This window comes from Furipterus horrens, unplaced genomic scaffold, assembly GCF_987537825.1.
Source record: "Furipterus horrens unplaced genomic scaffold, mFurHor1.1.pri manual_scaffold_12, whole genome shotgun sequence".
Taxonomy (NCBI): domain Eukaryota; kingdom Metazoa; phylum Chordata; class Mammalia; order Chiroptera; family Furipteridae; genus Furipterus; species Furipterus horrens.
Window position 1 is genome coordinate 73108359 of NW_028327182.1, and position 19457 is coordinate 73127815.

Here is a 19457-nt window from a genome sequence, read left to right on the forward strand (position 1 = left end):
CTGAGGTCTTGTCTATTGACACCAATCACACTTGACATTAGGAACTGTAAAACATCTTAGGTTCACATACCTTCAGGAAGGGATGGAGTCCCTTTCCTGTCCACTTTAAGTAATATAAAAATAATATTAAATAAAAAGTTATAATTATTAAAACTAGATGGGGTAAGAACTAATAAAATATCCCATTTCACTGATGAGAAAATCAAGACACAGAGTTTAAAGGAATTTGCTCACATCCCTCAGCAAATAAGAGAGGGGAGGGGGATTAGAGCCCAGTCAGTATAGCTCCCAATAGCTCCCAAATACATAGTCACAACCATCCATCTTTTGGAAAGTTCAGTGTCCAATCCAGAACTGGCCCACATTGTACGTTCTCATCCCTCTATATTTATGTTCTTAGAGTTTTAGTAAATATTACAGAATCTTAGGAGTGTCTTACTAAATCTATCATAATCTAAAGCAAAGCCTCTCCTTCCCCCTTCTCCAATGATGCCTAAAGGTAAACTACATCCCGTGTTGGGATGGGCAGGTCCTACAGAGCCATGAGACAGGCCAGATGTTCTGGCATATTTTATTGAATAAATTACTGTCTTGATGTGGTGAGGTCATAGGGAGGGGTACTTATAAGAAAGAAAGAACATTAGTGTTTATGAGTCTGAGATGAAATGTAATAATAACCTAAGTAAAAATCAAGATAAGCCTCATACTGAAATTACACCTATACTTCAAAGGTCTATATCAAACATCACATCCTCCCAGTAAGACTTTAGCTTTAAATAACCTGAATAATATTCCATTGATAGTTGTCCTTTGATACCCAACTTATTCCATTATATACTAAGATATCTATAACTTATACTTTAAGCAACTTGTGGGGGGAAATTCTTACTTGCCCAAAGCACTCATGTATCTTTTTAGGTCATCTGAAATGAAAGGGGAAAGTGCAGTGGAATTGTAAATTGAAAAAGGGCTCAACATATCTACCCCTTCATTGTAGTCTAAGGCAAATTTAAAGCAAACTATTAACTCAAGTCTCTGAACTAAAGTTTTAAACCAGTTTCCCATTTAAGATTTTTTATAGTCCATTCTCTTGAGAACAAGCAGAATTCGGTTTATGCTTTCACTTTAATATGGAATCATTGATTATTTTCAGGGAAAAGAACCTCCCATCTTTCTCAGTAGTTTGTGACCTCTGAGGACAGAAGCCCATTTGGTTCCAGCATGTTCTCCAAGTCCAATCACCTGATGAACTTAGTGGACCTTCAATAAATAAATATTACAGGACACACAAAACAATGAACAACAGACATGAGTTAAAATGTTACTTCCAATCCAAGGAAATCTGAACAATAGACACAAATACAAATGTTACTTTTGATGCAAGGAAATATAAAAGTAATAAGATCAATATGTAATAATAAAAGCCTCAGGTATATTCATGTATATGAAGCATCTTACCTCATAAATTAAACTAATGTACATGTATGCAATTTTTTTCAGTTGGAGAGGGGGTAGAATAAGAAAGGGGTTACCCAGAACCTGTAAGATTGTAAGATGATACCATTTTTGTGTTTCTCTGTATGTATGTATGTATGTATCTATCTGTCTGTGTGGCATGTGTATAATCATATTTTCCCCCAAAATTCAAATTAATATTCCACCCAATAATTAATTTCAGTAGGGAAAAGGAATAGCTACAGATGAGTGACATAAAACAAAAATGGTTTGAAGAAAACCCTTTCTTGCTGAAATTTGCAGTGAATTCCAGGTTCCTACTGAAATGAAAAAATTCATGTTGGATCAGTGATTGGCTGGGCTCTGCTGTGAAAGAAAATCAATATTTTACTTGACAATTCCCATGCTAACACCACTGTCATTTCTCAGTGACACTTCACTGTCATCTTCCCAAGGTAAATAAAGAGTAGTATAATACTTATTTTCTTCCCCGAGGTTTGTGAACATGATCTCAATTGTACAACTGTAACAAATCACCCAGCAAATTCTTGGCAGAGTAAATCAAAGGACATGTGTTTACTCGAGGTGAACAGCAGCCCCGGACTGGATGGTAACTACCTTTGGTTTCAGACAGCTCTGTCCATCATGCTCTAAAGCTACCCAATAATTTACTCACAGTCACACATGCTACCATAAGTTTACCACTAAAATCTGAAAGCTTCCCCATGAAAAATGTTCCTGTCAATTTTCATTTCTGACATAACTGGATAAAAGTCTCACAAATCCTCTCATAGAAAGACTCCGTTATCTTCCGTGTAATACAGCCAGACTGAAAACAGGCTTGTTAACCTTTATCTACAGTATAGCTTCAATGAATGCACAGAACATACTTAACAAGTCACAATCCAACACCTTTTATTTCCCATTCCCATTTGAAACAGTAGTTTCAGAAATGGCAGCATTTGCTCTAAAAAGAAACAACTTGAAAAAGCCCTTCCTTAACAGATTGGTGGCTGCCAGTGGCAGGGGGTGGGCGAGTGGGCAAAACGGGTAAAGGGAGTCCCAATTACAAACGTCCAGTCATCAGGCTGCAAGGTACAGCATGGCGGGCATAGTGAATACCAGTGTATTACATATTTAAAAGTTGCTGAGAGAGTGTATCTCAAAAGTTTCCACCACTGGAAAAAATTCTGTAACTATGTATGGTGACAGACTTATTGTGACCATTTTGCAATATATAGCAAAACATTATGTCATACACCTGAAACAAACATAATGTTGTATGTCAGTTATACCTCAATAAAAAATACCTTCCTTATATAGTAAGCTGAAGCTGTTTTTCTTCCTGCTTTTTTTTCATAATGTAATTTTTATCAAGTTGCAATTAAAGTCAGAAAGACTAAAATTCCATCGTACCATATTTTTAGAACTTCTCTCATTTTCCACAGTATGTATGTCTTCCCAAATTTTCTAAAACTCTATTCTATATATTTTGTATAGTTTAAAAGCCACATAAACATAACATAGGACTTATCTTTTAACTGGTACATTTCCACATTATGCATGATTCAATTGTGTCACCTTTCTTAGCAAATTCCTTCAAAAGAACTGATTTCAAAAGAAATCTACACGTGCACAAAGGTTTTACAAAGAAGGCTAGAAACAAACAAAACTCTGTAAAGCTCACATTCTCAACATACAGATCATATCCTGATCTTCTAAAATAGTCACATCCATTATTAATCACTATTTTGTATATAATCAAATGCACGTCTCATTTATGCTGCTGTAGAATGTTACGAATTTCAAATGATCTCCTTGAAAACAATCTGATGATAAGGAAAAATCATGCTGACTGTTACCAACAAAAAAGCTGAGTGCAAACAATTCAGGCATTCTACAATTACACAGATTTAATTTCTTCTTTTTCCAGAGACAACCTGAGTGGCTCTGTGACTAGTGACTGAATATAGTCTGAACTGCTTCCAATAGTCTGCAAATGCTTTTTTGTTTTCATAGTGAATATACCTTTGTGACCACTCTCAAGTTCTGACACTCTGCTTACAAATAAATTTAAAAACTGCCCACCAACTACTTGTATCACCAGTTATTTCAAATCTATTCTTTATCTCTGTACTATTGATTATAATGTGGACATTTAGGAGCAACAAGCTGAAGGTTACTTTGCAGTCTGATGCATTCAGGACAAAGCCCAATTAAAACATCAACAATAAAACCAAAAGCAAAAAACAAACAAACAAAAACACTTATGTGATCCTTAGCCTGTGTATTTTAGACGGAAAAAGATACATAAGAAAATATAAATGTAAGTATATTTAGGAACCAATATTTCAATGCTTACTTTCAGTAGATCCTTGGGGAAATCACCACCTTCATTAACCCCTTGGAGGTTTGCAATGAACTCTTGGCAGGTCATCTTCTTTCCAATATTCTGGAATAGAGACAGATAATACATCATAATGATATCTATGGAATTAGATTACTACTTTAAATTGTGATCAAGCAGTGCAAGATTGATTCGGTTTTTCAAAAACATGAATACATACACATACCCTGATATATGTGTATATGTGTGTGTGTGTGTGTATAAAACACATAAATACATACAATACAAATTTATATGCATAAGAAAAATTCTGCCAAACCTTTAGTTTAACCTAAGGAAAAATCCATGGTACATTTATATAAATAATATATAATTGAGTTTTTAATGAAAAACGTGGGTAAAAATGATATTTCTGAGCTGAACTAATAGCTAATTATTTGCCTTTTTATTTGTATTCCCTACACATTGTCAAGAACTGTGAAGGATTTGAGATTTTAGCCTACTTTCCAGCCAAAAAGTTAGCCTGTCACAATCTCAGGAACATTGGCAGACTCCTGGGTCAGAGCACATGCATTTATTACAGTAGGAGTAGCATTTTCTTGCTCCAGAGCAACTTGAGGAGGGCCGGCAGACACCTGCACATGCAGTGAGCTGAGATGCAGGAAAGGACCCCTGAGCTTTGGGAACCTGAATCTTTGTAATGGGCAGTAAGCATTCTGTCTATCCCTTCACTCTAAAGAGAGAAACCAGCTCTTATCTTCCAAAGCTCTACACAAACCCATCCACTGGCTCTGGAGTCAGTATATCTTCTGTAGCTGCTCACTATAGAAATAATCTTGGAAAAAATAGACCAGAACAAAGGCAACCAAATCTTCTGTTCACGAAATGAAAAGCAAGAGCCTCATGGAGAATTGTCCCCAAATACATGTTTAAGGATAAGTTTAAGGAAAAAATCACATTAATAAACAAAATATAATTAGAAAATATAAACTATAACAAGAGGAAAGACACAAATAGGCTGACTGAGAAAACTAATAAAAATGGTTGCGAGAATCACCTCCTATACCAGCTCCACTCAGCTAGTAAAAGCCAGTTGTGGAGGTTTCGGAAGCTCTATCTGGACACCAGGAGAAACTGGCATGAGTGCAGGAGAGGGATGTAGAATACAAACCAGCAGCACAGGAATGGGCTTGCTGGCAAAATGTGGTCCAAATGGACCCGAGTGCACCAGCATCATAGCATCCCAACGCACAATGTGTACAAATAAAATGCACGCTAGGCAAGGCTATTTTATTCATAAAAGACTGAGCAGGGTAGAAGAATACTCCTCAAGCTGGGGCAGCATATTCCTGAAGATAAGACACTTTAAAAGGGATGCAAAGCCATGGACGGTTTAATGGGAGTACGTATACAGAACCTTAACTTCAAAAACACAGATCAGCCTGAGAACAGATACACCTATGTGTCGTAAAAGCAATCGCTTCCCACTTCCCCTTTCACAACAGTCCTTCTAGTTTATAAACTGGAACAATTTGTCCATCCCATGCTATCTATTAATTACAGTGAAAGTGCAAAATAACTGTACTGGAGTTTAAAGCCTTTCCTCTCCCATCAGCAAAAAGGGCATAGACGTCACATGAAAGATGGATGAAGGTTTTAACAATGAGACTCGCTTTGCCAATTAACTTATTTGGCAGATATTTCCCATAATTAGAATAACTAAATCGGCAGTTCTAAATTCTCATGAAAATTCATTTAAAGCACAGAAACTTTAATGAAAAAAGGCTGTTTCACAACATTATATTAACAAAACAATCTCAGTTTTCTCAATCTTTATTAAGTGTATCAGATCAAATTAGGTGCTTCACAGTGGTTATTCTAGGTCCTTTGCATTTCCACATGAATTTCAGAATTGGTGTATCAATTTCTGATGTGGTGGTGGGGGGAGCCAGTTGGGATCTTGACAGTGAATGTGTTGAATCATGAGGTCACTTTGGAGAGCATGCTGCTTTAAACGTTGTGTTCCAGTCCATGACCATGGGATAACTTTGCACTTGTTTCTTTCCATAATGTCTTGTAGCTTTCAACGTCAATGTCTTGACCTAATTTTGTTAAACTTACTCTTAAGTAGCTTGGTATTTCTGATGCTATTGTAAATGAAATTAATTTCATTCTCATACTGTCCATTACTAGTGCAAAAATACAACTGGTCTTGTATAGTTAATTCTATAGCCTTGCTGAATTTGCTTTTTAGATTCTTTTGTAAATTCCTTAGGATTTTCTATTTACAAAATCAGGTCTTCTGCAAACAGAGATCATTTCACTTAATCCTTTTGAATCTTGATATATTTTCTTTCTTTTTCCTTTTTAATTACCCTGGCTAAATCTTCAATAATTATATAGAAGTGGCAAGAGCAGACATTCTTGTCTAGTTCCTAATCTGAAGAATAATTTTCTGTTTATCACCATCAAGTATTATATGTTAGCATGAGTTTTTTTAAATGATCATTTTCAGACTAAGGAAATTCCCTTTTACTCCTAGCTTACTATGTTTTCTTTTTAAGATAAAATGGTATTGAATTTTGGAAAATGCTGAGATAACCATATGGCTTTTCCCTTTTATTCCACTAATATCGTATATTACATTGATTTTCATCTATTGAATCAATCTTACATTTTTAAATAAATCTCAGATGGTTATGATGTATTGTATAATCCTTTATATATGTTGCTGTACTAGTTATGTACTTTTTAAAACAGAATTTTTGTGTCTATATTCACAAAGGATATTCTCAAGGGATGTTAGTATTGTGATAGCTTTGTCTGGTTTTGTAATCAAGTTAATATTATCCTGATGGGATGCTTTCTGAAGTCTTCCCTCCCACACATTTTTCTGAATATTTTGGGAAGGATTTATATTAAAACTTCTTTAAATGTTTGATACACTTCATAAGTGAAGTTTCTGGTTTTGGGCTTTTCTTTGTAGGAAGTTTTTTTTTAATTACTAATTTAATCACTTTACTTGTTATATGTCTTCAGATTTTACACAAGGGTTGGCAAAAATGGATTTGCAGTTGTAATACAAATAAACAATGCAAAAATTAATAAATATAAGAATAAACTTTCACGTACTCACAACTGTAAACCTACTTTTGCTTACCCCTATATTTCTTCTTGAGTCCATTTAGTAGTTTTTATCTTTCTAGAAATTTGTTCATTTCACATAAGTGATCTAATTTGTTAACATACAATTGTTGATGATATTCGCTTACAATCCTTTTCGTTTTTCGTGAGGTAATAGTAAAGTGCCCTCTTTCATTATTAATGTTAGTAGTTCAAATCTTTTTTTTTTTTCATGAGCAGACTAGGCAGATATTTGTTAATGTTGTTGATCTTTTCAAAGAATGAACTTCTGAGTTCATTAAAATGTCTATCTATCTATCGATTGTTTTTCAGTTTTCTAGTTTATTTCTGCTCTACATTATTTCCTTCTTTCTGCTTTCTTTGGGTTTAGTTTGCTCTATTTTTGTTTCTTATACTGAAGGTTTAGTTTATCACTTTGAGATCATTCTTCTTTTATAATATAGGCAGTACCAGCGACAAATTTGCCTCTTAGCACTGCTTTAACTGCATCTTATACATTTTATGTAGTATTTTCATTTTCATTTACCTCAAAGTATTTTTAAATTTTCTTGTGAATTTCATCTTTGACCCATATGTTACTTAGAAATGTGTTTATTTCCAAAAACTTCATTATGCTAATGATTTATAATTTCATTTCATTTTTGTCAGAGAACATATTTGGTATATTTTCATACCTTTTCAATTTATTAAGACTTGTCTTATGTCCTCTCCTGGAGAATATTCCATTTGTACTTGAAAAGAATACATACTCTGCTGTTGTTGGTTGGTGTGTGCTATAGATGTGTGTGTCAGATCTAGTTGATTTATAGTGTTATTTGAATATTTTATTACTTTGCTGATATTCTGGTAGTTATTCTAAACATAATTGGAAGTGGACTATTGAAATTTCAAAATATTATTGCTGAGTGGTCTATTTCTCCCTTCAACTCATAAAAGCTCCAAACTGCCAACTCCAGTGGATGCCAGGCTTCTGGTATGCATAGCTACTGTGATTGTGAGGCCGTTGGTTTTCAAGATTACCATGAAGCTGGAGGGGTGAATGGTAATAAGGCAAGTGAAAACACCGCTAAGCTTACTGTCCTTATGAAAATTCAGCTCTTTGGGGTTTTTTCCCTTCAGTAAACACCCTTTAGATACCTGTAAGACTTTGGTTAACTTCCCCTCTGACCAATGCAAGGAATAAAGATAACCAAGATGTATGACTTTCTATTGGTCAAAGATGTCCAACAACTTCTTGAAGAGTGTACTAACTGAGGCTTTTTACATCTGCTATTTATTATCTTCCTCTGAGTCACTGGTAATTTTTCTGATAAAAATGATATAAAAATTCAGGGAGCATTTAAACATGTATGTCAGTAAGTAAAATTTATGTCAGAAAATAAAACTATAATTAAGTAAAGTCTTTGTTATTAAGAAACACTCCTAATGATAGCTGGATTGCTTTCTGCTGGTTATAACAAATTGCACCAACTATTATGAAATGCTATTATTCAAACAAATACTGCCCACTGAACAAAGCTAACTCTAAGCACTGGCTTTGTGTTTCAATGATTCATAGGTATCACAGAGAAGCTCATACAATGTCATGGTTCTATTCATTCTCCTCTCAAATAGATTCATAACTTGGGCAAGAGGAGGCCTGCTCTGAAATAAATGCTGGCCAGCTGCCTGCCATGGCAGTGCTTTCACTGTGTCTTCTTATATTCTAAATTCCTTCCCATTAAAAGAATCAAGCATGAAGATTTAAAAAATCAAATCTAAAAAGATAATACATAAAATGGAAAATCCACAAAAATAATTTTATTTGAAATCCCAAAATACTATGCAGACCGAAGTGTTGAATATTTAACCATGTAAGGTACCATCTTTAATGAGAGAAACTATTAATTAAAAAATGAAAAAACCCTAGATTGGGAGTTCACATCCTCAGACAAATTTAAGACTATTTTCCAAAATAATTACATTGCCATTATCAAACATATTTTCAACACAAAAGAGCTGTTTTCTCTATTTCTTTTCTTTTAAAGATACATTAAATGTCTTTCAGAGAGAAATTCTTTGATAAATTTGTCATTTCTGAAAAACTTAATATGTTTTTAACACGTTCCCATTTAGAATGTTAAGTAAAAGGATCACCCTCAACCATACCCTAGCATGTCTGGGGGAGAAACAGAAAGCTTTATGGACTAAGGGCAGGAGTCTGAAAGAGACAAATTCTATAAATTTCTGTAAATGACTGGATAGGAAATACTTTAGTTTTTACAGCCCATAAGGTCACTGTTACAACTACTCAACAGTCATTTAAGTAAACAAACAGGTGAGGCTGTGTTCCAACAGAACTTTATTTGCTTGATTTTGCCTGTGGGTCATAGTTTACCAACCCCTGGTCTAAATGAAAACTGGAAGGCAGTGGCATTGTTATTGAGGACAAACATCACGAGCAAGCATGCAAACAGACCAGGCATCCTCATGTACTCTGTGCTTTAATTTCAGATTTTTCCTTTGTTAAAGGTGGGGATTTTTCCCCAACCCAGCAGATAATCAGCTCCCAACTTCAGCAGTAATAATGAGAGCAAAGGGAGAAAATTAAGATAAAGTTTCATTTTTAACAGTCACCTAGAAATCATACAAGCTACCATCCAAAATCAGCCAGTATGCCCGAGTCTTTGCTTTGAGCAGGCCTTCCCTGACAATTGGGGGAATGGAACCTTCCTACAAAGCTCCAGCCAAGACCTAGCGTAAACTCAGTCCTAAGGGAGAGGTGCTAATAGGCCAGCTGTCAAGTATTCACCAGGAAAACAGACCACAGCATATATTCTGGTCTAGAGGTTAAAGAATTAGAATTAGGCAAAATGATATTAGAATTTCTCATTTTTAATAGTATAAAGTCCAGAAGCTTTATGGAAAAGACGTTTTCAGAGAAATTAAATGCTCTCATGATCCATTGGTAAAATCTTGCCCCCTCAATCTTGGGATATGAAAAACACAGCAGGGATGCTCTCCCACATGACAATTCCACCTCCTCCAACATGTTACAATAAATGGTGGAAAAGCATACTACCTACCGATCTGGTAATTAAGTTCTGAAGCTCTGCTAAAGCTCCTCTTTCTTTTGGAGGCTTCTCTACCAAACAAGTGTTATGCTGCCCTCACGTGGCCATTTCTTTATATGCATGATTAGCAGGTAAAGCAGGATCCTTTGTAAATTTCCAAAACGGAAGCTATAGCTGTTATATTCATAGTGTTCTTTCATAGACCCCAATCACAGAGCTAATGTAAGTTAAAAGTACAACCTTACGGATATCTGAAATATTACTGGGATTTTTCCTACCACTCTGTAATACATTGCTATTGAAAAAGGAACTGGAACTGGTATCGAAAAATATGGCAACTGAAAATAATATTGCGATACAGTGGTTCTCAAAGTATGGTTCAGGGATCCTGTTTAGGGTGTCCATGAGGTTAAACTTATTCTTATATCAATACTAAAAATGATTTTTTTCTGTCTCTCACTTAAAGTGAAGTTTTCTAGAAGCTACACAACCTGTGCTATATTGCAACAGACTAAACGTAGAAACAGAAAATACAGCTGTTTTCTATCAAGCCAAATATAAGAGATTTGCAAAAAATTTTAAATGGTATTTTCTTCACTAAATTATTTGTTTTTATAATAATTGTTCACAAAAATATGTTATCCACTTAATGGGTTTATTAAATGCAACTTTAAAATAATGTAATAAATATTTTAAAAATCTTATCTGTTTTAGTTTCTAATATGATAAATATTTTTAAATATTAAAACAAAGCTCTTCAGGGTCCTCAAAAAAATTTAAGAGTGTAAAGGAATGCCAATACCATACAGTTTGAGAAGCAGGGTAGTAGTAGATTTCTATCACTACTTCATAGAAAGTATTTCCTGTAAAATGTGAGAAGATAAAGGAAAAGACAGTGACCTCATTATCAAATTACAGACTGACTGACTAAACTCTACTTACTTTTTATTGAATTTATTGCAGTGACATTAGTTTATAATAAAGTTTTACAGGCTTCAGGTATACAATTCTGCAATACATCATCTATATATTGGTTTGTGTGTTTACCACTTCAAGTCAAATCACCTTCCATCATCAATTATCCCACTTTATGTTCTTCTACCTCTCCCCTGAGCCTGCTTTCCTCTGGCAATCACCATACTCTGTGTCCAAGAGTCTTTTTTTACTTTGCTTAAACCCTTCGCCCTTCTCACCTAGCCCCCAACCTCCTCCCCTCAGAACGCTGTCAGTCTGTTCTCTGCATTCATAAGTCTGTCTCCACTTTGTTAGTTGATTTTTTGCATTAGATTCCACATGTAAGTGAAATCATATGGCACTTGTCTTGCTCTGACTGGCTTATTTCACTTCACATAATACTCTCCAGGTCTATCCATGCTGTTGCAAAAGTTAAGATTTCATTCGTTTTTACCGCTGAGTAGTATTCCATTGTGTAAATGTATCACAATTTTTGTATCCACGCATCTACTGATGGGCACTTGGGCTGCTTCCAAATCTTGGCTATTGTAAATAACTGCAGTGAACACCGGGGTGCATATATTCTTTCAGATTAGTATTCTGGGTTGCTTTGGATATATTCCCAGAAGTGGGATTGCTGGGCCAAAAGGCAGTTCCATTTTTAGTTTTTTGAGGTAATTCCGTACTGCTTTCCACAGTGGCTGTGCCAGTCTGCATTCCCACCAACAGTGCATAAGGGTCCCCTTTTCTCCACATCCTTGTCAGCACTTGTTGTTTGTTGATTTATTGATGGCTGTTCAGACATGTGTGAAGTCTTATTGTGGTTTTAATTTCCACAATGAGCATCCTTTCATAGGTTTATTGGTGGTATGTCCTCTTTGTAGAGGTGTCTATTCAGGTCCTTTACCCACTTCTTAACTGGATTCTTTTTTTTTTTTTGGTCTTGAGTTTTTTAAGTTCTTTATAAGTTTTGGATATTAAGCCCTTATCAGATGTATCGACTATTATGTTCTCCCATTCTGTGGGCTGTCTTTTCATTTTGTTGAGAGATTCCTTTGCTGTGAAAAAACTTTTTATTTTGATGTAGACCTATTTATTTTTTCTTTTGTTTCCCTTGCCCGAGGCAATATTTCAGGAAAAAATATTTCTGTGAGAAATGCCCAAGATTTTACTGCCTATGTGTTCAAGCCAACATTTAAGTCTTTAATCCATTTTGAACTAAACTCTATTTTTAACTTGATTGCCTCAGAAGAATAGGCATTAAATTAAGCAATGGAATTAGAGGTCAAAGGTTTCAATCACCTTCTTCATCCTCACTTCTCTCTCCCTAATAATTTGAAGAATGGAAGGAGAGCAAAATTGACTTAATAGAATTTCACCTGGTTTCCTTCATCTCTTTCTACTAATTAGCTGTGCACATGCAAAAAATGTGTAATGGTCAGAAGGAGAAGGGACGACGTGACTGAATAATGTATAAATTAGATATTGCTAATGAGCGCCATTGACTCAACTGATAAAAGCTTTCAGCACTGTATTTTCCATTATGTATAAACCTATTCTAAGAAAAGCAGAATTGCCAAAAAAAAAAAAAAAAAAAGGTAAGAAAAGAAAGAGATAGAGGAGGGAGAGAAGAAAGGGAAGGGAGAAGGCAGAGAGGGAGGAGAAGAAGGAGGTACACAGGGAGGGAGGAATGGAGGAAGGGAGGAAGGGGAAAAAGGAAAAAAGGCTTTCATTTGGAGGAGTCACAGAAGCCAAGAAAACCCATGGTGCATGATGAATTCTGACATGCTTAAATAAGGATTCCTATTTAAAGTCGAGGTAGTTGCCAATTTGACAGTGCATTATAAAGGTCATTTTTAAATTGAAAAATTGGAAACCATAACATTTTCTATAAAAACATTTTCACAGCTGGTGGTTAGGTTCTCAGGCGAGCCCTGAGATAAATGCTCGTTCTGGCGATAGAAATAGTAACGCTAAACTGAACCCCATGCCTCACTAGGAAACCCTCAACAACTCTGAGATCTAGGTCTGATGCTTCGGCAAGCATTCAGTATCACTGAGAAACTCCAAGGGGAGGAAGTTCTTCTGGCTGGGGAGTCCCAATCAGGTGAGAAGAAAGACTTGGCACCAAGGAGGTGGAAGAGAGGACTCCAAGGGAAGGAGGTGGCAATGGTTCAGTGGAAATTAAGACCAAGGCTGGACTCTGCAACAGATAAAGCCCAGACAGAATAAGAAACGAATCTCACGGATGGCTTGACTGGCAGAGGGCATCGGGGAGGTGGGACAGCACAGACAGGAAGAGGGATCCACAGAGAAGACAGCTCTAGGGAGGAAGGGAAGACGGCAGGCAAAATGTGCTTACGGCAGCTGCCAATTACAGTAATGATAATCACAGACACAGAGATTTCCTGAGGATATTATTTATCAACCTCACGGAGGTCTGTGGTACTTTTGAGGGTGGAACTATAAAATATGAAAAGTAAAAGAATTAAAATTCTTTAATAACGATTCTCTAACACTCATTTGAAGTGAGCGCATTTGAAGATTAATCCAGAACGGGAATAGGTTTGAATTTATTCTAACATGACAGATTCTTTTATTTATATGATTTATAATAAAATACAGACTTAAATAAAAATATTTTAAACTTTTTCCTTATTGACAGTTCAAATAAAATTCAATACAACTTAGTTCTAATACAGCAAGGGAAAAATAAACTCTAGTTTGTTTTAATAGAAATTTACCTGTATGTGCAAGTTTAACTTACATATAGATCTCAAGATGAAGAGGCATTTTAAAAATGAGATTAGTTAGCAAATTAGGCATGTGGCCACAATGATAAAATATTTAAGAAAATAACCGCTTGCAGGCAAGTAAAAGCAAGTCAATACTATTGCTAAGATAATGATAAATCATTCATATTTTTTAAAAATAGGTACTGAAGGGAATTGCCATTCTTAGTTCCAATGAAATAATTTTAACAGCTGAACAAATTACTCCCCAAAATATTGTGTGTACTTCAGGCTGTTTTTTTCCTAGTCTACTTAGTAAGTTTTAACTCTAATCCAATGCATAATGAAAATCTCTCTCCAGGGCTTTTCCACCACAGAACCTCAGTTACCTGCTACCGTTTCTTCAGTTAAACCTGACTACAGAGGTCAGCCTAGCCAACACTACCAGAGATGAGATTTGACTTCCATGAACATGATTCATTCATTTTTTATCCTTACTCAAATGGCAGAGAACTTAGAATGGAGTAAACACACTCTAAGTATTGGTTGAATGAGAGAATAAATCAGAAAAAAAGAAAGCTACAAAGGCATTTAACATGTAACACTATTAGATTTATTATATTAGTATACATTCCATCGTTTTATTAGTAAGAAAATTAACAAGAACAAAAGGCCGATACTAATGCATCATTCCTTTGAGTCAATGAAACACACATGGAAGATTCACAAAGAACAGCCCAAAGAAGTTAATCTCCCAAGTTACACTCCCCCACTGAAAGCAGGAGGACAGGCTTGTCCAGCATCTCTAAGAAAGGTCATGCTGGTATATTCTTATTATGATACAGTGTAAGGAAGAAAAGCAAAATGGTTTATTAGGTCATTAGTTCATTCCCCAAGGGAGTTGCTGTGACACTGGAGTAAGTAATGAGAGACAATGGCCTAGACAGCACAGAATAAGGGAAAAGGTGAACAGGAACAGAAGTTAGATATAATTCATTCTATATTCTGAATGATTCTCTTTCATAGGGGTTATGTTAATGAGTCACACAGACACTATAATGATAAATCAGGCATTCATGATGCAAGAGAAGATACATCCAGAATGATGGATAAAAACTTACCACCTAGAAGGAAATTTTATTTTAAAAATGAATCCAGGGGAGGAAGAGAAGAGAAACACATTTTCATATAGTTAGTTCTTATGATAGCTGCAATACATTCAACAGACTTCTAACAGTAGGCATTATAAATAAGGATTTAAAAACTTTAATAAACAAAACCTAAGCAAGAATCATAAGTCTGTACAACACATCTATGAAAATATATCTGAGAACTATAATCACCCAAAACAAGATATTGAAGATGATACAGAGAGATTTACTTGTATTTATAATTTTCTCCCTCTTACGTGTAATTCTGCCACTTCAGCCAATTGTTAATTATGTATGACTGGGATAACTCAAGGTAATATTTAAATAAACTGTCTCTTATATTGTAGTTGCAAAAAAGAAGTGTGATGCTTCATTTACTCTCCCTTCAACTCCTAAAAAGTGTCTGAAGAGAAAACCAGAGCAAATCTGAGATCCGTGGTTCTGAACCTGGCTTGTTTAAACATCAAGCACCTGAGTTATCTGAATAAGTAATAAACCTCACACTTTTATTTACTGCTATTTCAAATTATTGTGAGCAATAAAATACATGTTTATTTGAAAGTATTGTTAAAGCAATCAGCTTTTAACAGAAATACATACCCCCAAATGCATAACTTCCATAGACATTCTATTAGGTCCTCAACCTTCAAGTAAGAATTGAACTGTTACTGAGTTCTTTTGTTTTTCTACGTTACACATTTTCTCAGGCAACAGACAGAATGCACAACACTGATATGCAGATGAGACCTCACAATATCTGATGTGAAAAAGTCTCCTCATTCTGGGAATCGCTGGCTTGTATCAATGTTACAGGTGGTCAAGCCCAGCAGTCCCTATCCTTTCTGGCACCAGGGACCGGTTTCATGGAAGATACTTTTTCGACAGACTGGGGCAAGGGTGAGAATGGCTTTACAGCTGCCACCAGATGTAGCTTAATTGTCACCCACTGATAGGTTTTGAGATGAGTCTGCAAGCAACTGATCTATTATGGTCTCTGTGCAGTCAGACCTCTCCACTAATGACAATCTGTATTTGCAGCCGCTCCCCAGCGCTAGCATCACCGCATCAGCTCCACCTCAGCTCCTCAGGCATTTGATTCTTATAAGGAGCCAGCAACCTAGATCCCTCACATGTGCGCAGTTCACAGCAGGGTTTGCGCTCCTATGAGAATCTAATGCCTCCGCTGATCTGGCAGGAGGCGGAGCTCAGGCGGTAGGCGAGCTATGGGGAGCGGCTGTAAATACAGATAAAACGTTGCTTGCTCGCCCGCCGCTCACCTCCTGCTTTCACCCTGGTTCCCCGTAGTGGTCTGTGGCCCCAGGTTTGGGGACCACTGGTCAAGCCTACGCCAAACCGTCTCCTTTGGCTGAAAAGTTAGTTTGAGAAATTGAGTGGGAGGGTAAGAAGGAAGCAGAGTTGCAGCTGTTACCGTAAGAGAGTAGAAAGCTGTGAGAACTTGCTTCACTGATAACAAAAAAGCAGAGGCCAGGACAGCCCACTGATTGGTCATCCCTGTAATAAGTTGGATAAATATTAGATTCTGATACTAATCTAAGGCTCAAATGGTTGGAATCCCAGGACTTTCATTTTCACAAGACATATTATCACTCTATTACCCAGGAATGTCCCATGAAAATATTGGGGTATCTACACTTTTAGCTATGTGATCTCTGTACACATTACATACGTCTGCTATTCACTAAGCTATTCTAAATTAACCTCCTGCAAATTACAAAGGGAACGTCCTAATGAAGTAGTGTGAGATTTGTTAAGATAGTGTTAAAATTATGATTCTATCACTATCCCTCTTTACTTTTCTGGTGGTAGAACCCTCCCCACCCTACCCAGTCCATCTTAATGACCCCATAGAGTTCCTTTTTGCCTTTCTTAAAGAGAAGCACCATGGTTTTACATAAGGGAATTATACATCCTTTGGAACAGTACAACAAATTTGGACTAATATTTAAGTGTTATCTCCTTTAAAGTGATTTTTTAAATTGTAAGGTAAATCATATAGCAAATCAAGGGATGAAGTTGACTCTTTAATTACAAGAAACCTGATTTTCTCTTCAAAATAAATGAGTCTGGAATTATGAAATAATTATTGTGCTAAGTATACATTGATTTATATTTAAAGAAAACATTCTCATTTTCTTTGATATAAAGAGTTTAAGTAAATGCAAAAATTCCATGTCTATGATAGGTGAAAATTTATATACAGATTTATAGATTTAAGTTCATCTTATATTTTAAATAGAATATGAGAAGGTAATTATGTTATTTTGATATTTCAACCAGTAAAACATCAGGTGAGATAGAGCGCAGAAAGGACTGAATTCTTAAGAGTTACTACTGTTTTGAGTGAAAACATACTCAACATTTTCAGATGTAATGTATATCCTCTCTCCCCATCATAAAACATCAACCCTAATAACTGAAAAACAAAACAAAATAACAAAAAAGTTAAAAAGTAAAAGCTCTGCCTCTGCCATCTAGTGGAGAAAGAAGATACAGAACACACACATTACAGATACAACTCCAGACATGTTGACAATATGGCATTCAGTTATTAGCATGTTATTAGCATATGAAATAAGTTATTTCTTTTTCCAAAGATTTATGTTTACTTACCTGCCATGAAGAGAATGAGAGAAAGGAAGGCAGACAATAAACATGTGTGAACATAAAAGCAAAGACAAGCCCAAGATACTTTGGATTTCTGTAGACAGTTCCCAACCGCACACTTACATGGCCATGGAGGTCTGTGTTAAGCAGCATCATTGCACAGGTGAGGCAATGGACTCCGTCTAAGGAAAGACAAGGACAGAAAGCACTAACTCACTGTGTCCTGTTGGACTCCTATTAGCATGAAAATAGCCTACGTTAAGAACCTATGTAAGCACAATACTGGAGCGAGGCACAATTCATCATATTTGTTTGGGGAGACAGAAATTTGATTAGAATAAATCATCAAAAGACCTCCGAGTTGGACTGCACTGGATGAAGTTAATCATTCCTACCTCTTAGGAGGACAATTTGATAGTACATATCTATAAGCTTTGAAATGATGTCCTGTGACACAGCAAATCTATTTCTAAGGCTTTCCAATAAGGACAAAAATCTACACAAAATACAAGGATATTCAAAGAAATATTGTTACTAATGTCTCTTGGTTGATGCTACTAAATGCCTAGAAGTTTATTTATTCCAGTTTCAGTTTATTATCACAAGTTCTAAATATCATACATTTAAAGCAAATTCCTGCAAGTATTTGTTAAACTCAGCAGTCAACTCTCAAATTTCCTTGTCCACAGCTAATTGAATGCACAAATCCTTATTCCTTATTTCACTCAGGAATGTCTACATCTTAGATTTGAAGAAGGTTCTAACAAAAACAACCCTCTTCTATCCCTTGCATTTGCTACTCAATATTGACAGTGATAGAGACAGTGAATAAATGGCCTAAATATAGTTAAAGAAAGGCACAAAGAAAGATAATTTGCCATTTTACAGGTAGGAATGTGACTTTAATAATCAGACAGTAAGTTATAGCCTGTAGTACAGAGGGGTGGGGGGCACTCACTCCACTCAATATCAAGCACACTTATTTTTTAGTTACTTGGTAATACTAAGAGATAATTACTATATCTAGTGCATCTAGTCTCGGTGATTTATTCCAGAATTTGTATCTTTATGGAAGAGTCTCCAATTGCAAGTTAATGCACTTGATTTCAAATCTTGAAAACTTTGCTTTATTGTAAGAATTGAAATGGAGAAAAAATGATTCTTCACAGGGTATATCAACAATTGTTGCTTTTTAAAAAGAACTTAAATGCATGATCCATGGACATGAAAAAAGGTGTGGGAGTTGTCTGAGGGAGTGGGGGGTACTGGGTGGACGGGGGCAATCAATAAAATATAATTAAAGAATAAAAAATAAAAATAGTACAATAAGTACATACTCATGGTTCATTAAAATCACAAACCAAAGTCAGTAGTCAGTGTTGTTTTTATGAATATTAAGCAAAAGCACCAGAGACACACCATAAACTCCAGTGAGATTTGTAAATATTTCTAAAACTAATCCAAAACTAAGCACACATGCATTTCATCAAGAAATTAAGAGATCAGATATTTAGAAAAAGAAAACTGGAATTTCATTTATTACAATCCATTTTGCACATAAAATCTCAGAGTGACAAAGCATAAGCAATTTAAAGACAGTTGTCATACTATGGAACTAGAAAATAGAGAAAAATAACTGAAAGGAGAGTAAAGACTATCATGCATCAATAAAAATGCTTTTTAAAGAATATTGGATGATATGAGAAAATGCTCACAAGGGAAGGGAAAGACAGCAGGAAACAACTCTAATGATTCCAGCTTGACATTAAACAAATACTGTACAGATAGGCTAGAATGAAGTAAATCTATTAATAATAGTTTAGATAGAAATATTTGGATTATTTTAATTTCTTTTGTATAATTTTCCGTATCTTCCACAAAAAAGTAACTTTCATAATGAGGAATATAACCCTTATTATAAAAAAGAAATTTCAAGCCCTGGCCAGTGTGGCTCAGTTGGTTGGAGCACTGTCCTGTAAACTGAAAGGTTGAGATT

General features: G+C 35.5%; 1 protein-coding gene across 3 annotated transcripts in view; it reads right to left on the reverse strand.

Annotated features, from left to right (window-relative positions):
- PSD3 (pleckstrin and Sec7 domain containing 3) overlaps positions 1 to 19457 on the reverse strand; it is a 458929-nt gene that overhangs the window by 203004 nt on the left and 236468 nt on the right. For all 3 annotated transcript variants that reach the window (XM_090258695.1, XM_090258696.1, XM_090258697.1), the window contains 2 exons: positions 17585 to 17643; positions 3818 to 3907 (listed from right to left, as the gene is read on the reverse strand). In XM_090258695.1, the coding sequence (XP_090114821.1) occupies positions 3818 to 3907; positions 17585 to 17643 (149 nt within the window). The remainder of the gene's footprint in view (positions 1 to 3817; positions 3908 to 17584; positions 17644 to 19457) is intronic.